At 37.8% G+C, this 6,000-nt stretch overlaps 1 protein-coding gene across 10 annotated transcripts in view; it reads right to left on the bottom strand.

Annotated features, from left to right (window-relative positions):
- Window positions 1-3,095: 3,095 nt before the first annotated feature.
- The window catches only part of RNF19A (ring finger protein 19A, RBR E3 ubiquitin protein ligase), a 106,245-nt gene continuing 103,340 nt past the window's right edge, over window positions 3,096-6,000 (bottom strand). For 9 of the 10 annotated variants that reach the window (XM_038391018.2, XM_038391016.2, XM_043507524.1 and 6 more), the window contains one exon: window positions 3,096-5,356. In XM_038391018.2, the coding sequence (XP_038246946.1) occupies window positions 4,666-5,356 (691 nt within the window). In that variant the 3' untranslated portion in view covers window positions 3,096-4,665. The remainder of the gene's footprint in view (window positions 5,357-6,000) is intronic. The other variant, XM_043507526.1, reaches the window with a different exon arrangement.

Genomic DNA, 6,000 nt, shown 5'->3' with positions numbered 1-6,000 from the left:
TGCAGTGTACTTGTACCACCGAAGGGGAGGAGGTTCAAGATCTGATAGCGTAGAATACAGCCAGATATCCATCTGGAACTTCTCTGGGTGGAGATGGTGTGCCATCTGACCAACTCCGCTGTAGCAACAAACAGCCTCAGAGCCTTTCTGAATGGTTTTCTGCAGGTAAAAGACCAAAGCTTGAACAGCTAGGGAGTGGAGCCTATGCACTTCTGTAGACGTGCAGTTTCAGGAAGAATACAAGCAAATGAATGGATTGGTGAAGGTGAAATTCCAAAATCCCTTTAGGGATAAATTTGGGGTTTAGGTGTAAAGAATCTTTATCTTTGTGAAATACAGTGTATGGAGGGTCTGCCATCACTGTGCCAACGTGATGGCTGTCAGGCAACCTTCATGGAGATGAGGGACATGGAGCAAGTTGCTAAGAGTTCAAAGTGGGGGCATTTCAAAACCAAAAGAATGAGATTCAAGCTTGCATCAAAAATACCATCAGTCTGGAGGCTGGGATTGAGCTGTCAATGTTGATGTGGAGGGCATAGGGAAGTGGGATTTTTGAATCCTTTGCTTTTTATGCAGTTTTTAGGGTCTCTGATGGTAGATGCATAGGGGCCTTCTACCATGAAGAGGTCCATTGTCTGTGGGCCTTCCTCTTAGGGGCAGGTGTGTATATACCCAAGGATCGAAGGGTAGCCCTAGAGTCTTTCAGGGTGTGTAGGACTCATCCGTCTTCTGATGATGAGATTCATCAAAGGGGATGTCCTTGATAGTATTCTGAACTTCCTTGGAAAACCCGGAGGCATGGAGCCAGGAGTCCTTTCGCATAACAAAGGGAGTAGCCATGGCTCAAGAGGAAGTATCAGCCACATCGAATGCAGAGTGGAGTGGTCCTGGTTATTAGTTTTCCTTCCTCTATCAGAGCTTGGAAATGAGAATGATCCTTCTGTGGGAGACTGTTGGTAAATTCCTCAAACTTAGAATAGTTCAGGAAATCATTTTTAGCCAGTACCACTTGATAATTAGCTCTCCTAAAGACTGGAGGATGAGAAATCCATTTCCCCCAGCAAGTCTAAGCATTTACATCCTTGTCCACAGGGGTTGACCCGTGATGATGTTGCCTGGACCTTTCCAAAGCATCTTGAACCACCAAGAAGTTGGGCATTGGGTGAGAGAATAAGAACTCTGAATCCTTAGCTGGTACAAAGTAGCGTCTTTCTGCCTCCAAATACTTCCCCCTCTCATTGAGTGAATCCATACTCTAGTTTAATTTATTTAGTACTCACAAGAAAGATTATATGCTTAAACAGCTAACTACTTCAGCTTTGCATAAATGTAGGAAAAATTTGCTACTGCAGGGTGGAACAAAATCAATAATTATAATGAAAAAATGTTTACCTGTCACAAAAAACTAGTCTTCTCAGGTGAGCATAAATTTTGCAGCTGATCTAATTAGAGGTGGTGTTAATGTTTGTGAAACATTTCAAACGTTCCAATTCAGAAATATCCAAATGTGCATAGAACAGGTATTTTAATGGCTTAACCTTTATCTACTTGTAGGAGACACTGAAACAATTTCCAAAAATGGAAAAATTTCAGAGAGAATCACTGGGACAAGAGTTCAAGTAATGTCTAAAGTTTCCTAAAGGTACCATACTGAATTATTTTTTACTTTAAGCATCAAATAATAAAATGCTGATCGATCCTATATGTCCTTGCAATACAATTATCAACAATTCTCTGATATAGTGGATGCTACTAGGAATTCAGTTTTCTTCCAATACACAGCTAAACTCCAATTGTAAAATAGCTCAGAGAACATACCTGAATTTAAAAATATGGAATTTAACATCAGTGGTTGAGTTTCAGCAGCAATCTTAGATTGCAGTTATTTTGTTGCTATTACATGAAATGATGGATGCAAAGTTAATCTTAGAATAAATGAAAGCCAATAATATATTTACATTCTTTGTTAAATGCAACAAGAAACTCCTCCCTCAAAAAGATGGACTTATAAGACAGCCATGTGGTTCTTGCACTTGAATTCATGATCTTGATGGAGAGATTTCATAATAGTTCTGAAAATAACATCCAAGATATGCATATTAACTTCACATTTAGATGAACATCGACAGCTTTACTGCAGTCAATCTATCGTAGTTCAGTAAATCCTGATGTTCACCAAAATAAGAAGTTAATATTATTCAGTACCAACGTACTTAGTTTTAAAAGTCAAAATGAGGGAAATAAAAGCAGTATTGAAAGAAACAGAAGAGGGACAATGCCAATAATATAGAACAGATATAGAAAAATAAAGTTAACCATTTTATTTAGTATAATCTACAAATATAAAAGACAATTTACTTCCAGTTACTCTAGTGAGAACATCATCGCTATAACGCTAACTCTTGTGATTTGTTATTATTACCAGAATCCCTTGAAGAAAATTACTGCTCACGTACAGTTTGGGAATGGGATGGACACATTTATTCCTTTTGTTGGATGACAGTTTCTCACTATATCATTGACCATCATTGAACATACTCCGACAGACTAAGGGAAAAGACCTAATGAATGTGCTCTTCAGCCAATCAGAAACCTGGTTATCCATAAACATTGTTCAAGTTTGCTGTACTTATGATAAACTACTTTCTGAATGGCTCATAGGACTTTGTTTCAGGTGAAGGAAGAAGGGGCACATGTTTTTGTTTAATTTTCTAAGGGAAAAATGGTAAGTCATCAGCAAACTGAGTGACTAGCTGTCAGCCCACTTGCTATATGTTGGAAAAATAACATTTGTTCATGTCAAACAATTATGACATTTCTGTCCTCTGAGTCAACAATTTACTTTCCTGCCTACTGAAGTGGCAATGCGGGTCACTACTCTGGCAGGAGAGAAGAAGAAAAAAGCAAGGTCACCTTGCAATAGTATGAAAAAATACTTTGGGTGCCAGAAACCTTCACCTCCCATTGAAGCAAAATAAATATGAACAAAGGCAATGGGAAAGGAAAGTGCACCACTCCTTGTAGAAAAGAGTCATCAATGAACAGTCACATTCTTATAAGGCCACTTGTGCACTAAACAAAGGACAACTAAAAAGTTATTATGTAGACATTTATTTCAGGTATGCAGTTTACACGCATATTATTGAGCAAAATTGAATGCAAATATACAAATACCATAACAAGCATTATCAAATAACATAACTGGCACTAGTGTTATAAGCATATTAATGAAATTGGTGGGGATAAGTCATAGAAGAGGACTGCAGCCCATGACATTTTTCTTTTTACCATACCAAACTTTTGGTAGCACCATAATGGCAATACTTACAAGGAACACAAGACAGAACATTGTTAACTGTTATTCTGATAGCCACCATTTTTTTCAGTTTAATGAATTATGCAGCAAAAATTGTAATAGTGCAGGCGCTTTTGCCAACTTCAGCTTGTGTTTAGTTGTATATCTTCCATAAACAAAAGAAAAAAGAAAAGCCAGTCAGATTTGGAACCCATCTTTTGTACTTGTGCAAGCTCTGCACTGTGCTTTAATTCTGTGACTGAAGATGTTCATGTGTTTTGCAGACAGATGTCATGTAAAAGTTATCCACTAAGCCTGAGTGAGTCTTTGGTAGGCTAATACTTCATTATTATTATTATACACATTATCTACCACAGTCATTTTATTTTCTATAAAGTTTTCCTTTATAGTCCAAGGTGGTCAAAGAGGACATTCTGGAAAACGTTACAGTAAAATCCTCAAACGACCAGGCACTTAAAACCCAGTCTATTCCAAAGGCACCAAGAATCAAAGGGGCACTGTTTTTCCACTAATGAAAGGTGACTGTATCCGCTTCTCTGCAATGTTTACAAGTCAATGGATTCTTATTTTACAGTTTTTATACAGTACATGTAGCCGTATCTGTTGCCATCTGATGCGTATATAATTGAATTACCTGGACTGTTGTTCTTCATAAGGAAATGTCACCTTTGTACCACATATTAAGTTCCAATTTTCTTTATTTCGGAATTATGCAAAATGCCATAACCTTGCTCAAGGTGTACAAGTATACAAGCACTTCTGAAACAGGCTGCATCCAGCTCTGAATATGTGATTCATTCTAAATGCAAACATTTGAAATTTGTGTCCAGTTAGGAGGCAAAATGGTCAGTACAAGTATTTATTACTGACAAAGATTTATTACTTTTAAGGTCTCTGCGACCCCTCTCATTTCCCCTAGTGTTCACCCTAAAACGGTTTCATTAAGTTACTACTGCTGACCTAACACCCACTTATCCTAAGCCCCACATTTTGCAAGTGAACAGTATAGTACAGATTATTCAATTTAGCATTTAACATATTATGAATGAGCCAATTGTTTATCTCACTACACAAGTATATACTTTCAAGCAAAGTTGTGGCAACAATACAAAACATGAACATATTGTCCTGTTGTAATGCACTTGTTAAAGCCTTCATATACTTCATACAGGTCTGTAACAAGATCCACATGAAGCATTCTGCCTTACTAGACAGGCATATATAAAATGTAATTGCATCAAAACCTTGCTTCTGCTGGCCACTTGAAACTTACAGTAGTCACATGTAGTTCAACCAGCTTTCAGACATGGTTCTTTAGTGGTAAATCTATTTTTGCAGCACTTGCAGGTCTAAATTTCAGTCTGAATTGCAGTGTTTAATTCCACAGCATACTGTGAATGGTTGTTATTTGTTTCTTTCAGTGTTTCACCAAGATCTACACCTACATCAGTTGAAGTTCCATTATTAACACATTCTTCAGCAATATAACTCAGCTGTGGAACTTCAGTGCTCGGGGCAGGTGGAGCAAGCACAGGAATTGCACTCTGATGTGGAGAGTTTTCCAAACGGTCATTTTCTACCTCAGGGAGAACGCTAACGGTAGTAAAGCGAGAATGATAATCACTCGAACCATGGCTACATGAGGTTTTCATACTTTCCATATCAGAGCAACTAAACTCAGAAAAATGACTTGAGTGGGAATCTGCTACAGATGGGATACTGTCACTTAGAGATGGAGAGTCAAATTCACTGGAGTTTGTGCTTTGTTGCTCCAACAACTGAGCATCCATGTCCTCTCTGGTCTCATTTATCTTCATGCTACTCTTTTTTCTCAGTTTACCTTTACATTTTTTTCCTGCTGTCGTTTCTTTGGACCACTTGGTGGCACTAGATTTACTTTCTGGCAAGCAGGCCGATGAACAACCAGCATTACTGCGACCTGGAGCACTGCCATCATCAACACTACTGCTTCCACTATTGTGTCTGAATTTAGCTGGCTTCGATTCAATATCAACTTGCACCTCCATACTGTTGCCTTCCCTAGAACATGAAATAAATGGTCAAAGCATCCATCTTTAACATACAAAAAGTTTCATCATCAAAGCAAAACATGCCCTTGTCTCTTTTCTATGTGCATGACATGACAAGAATGTTAAATTGCAATATTCAAGGTTTTTTCTAAACAAATCCTTTTATACATTTTAAAAGAGTTTTTTAAATCAAAATTAATTAAAAAGGAAACAAAATCTGGGATCCAACTATTTACTGTGCTACCATGACAGTATTCCCATTGGGAACATATAGTCACCCAAATGTTTATCATTAGCCTGGCAGCAACTAACACTTGGATATTGTAAATCAGGGGCTGGCAACCTTTCAGAAGGGGTGTGCCAAGTCTTCATTTATTCACTCTAATTTAAGGTTTCGTGTGCTGGTACTACATTTTAACGTTTTTAGAAGGTCTCTCTCTCTCTAAGTCTATATTATGTAACTAAACTATTGTTGTATGTAAAGTAAACAAGGTTTTTAAAATGTTTAAGAAGCTTCATTTAAAATTAAATTAAAATGCAGATCTCATCAGTTTAGTGCGGTGGTTCTTAACCTGGGGTGCACGCATACCATGGGGGTGCGAGATGCCCTTTCTAGGGGTGTGAGACATGCCAGATTTTTTTAGAAGGTAAATC

Source organism: Dermochelys coriacea, chromosome 2 (assembly GCF_009764565.3).
Source record: "Dermochelys coriacea isolate rDerCor1 chromosome 2, rDerCor1.pri.v4, whole genome shotgun sequence".
Classification (NCBI taxonomy): Eukaryota; Metazoa; Chordata; order Testudines; family Dermochelyidae; genus Dermochelys; species Dermochelys coriacea.
This window is presented reverse-complemented; position numbering and strand designations above follow the sequence as displayed.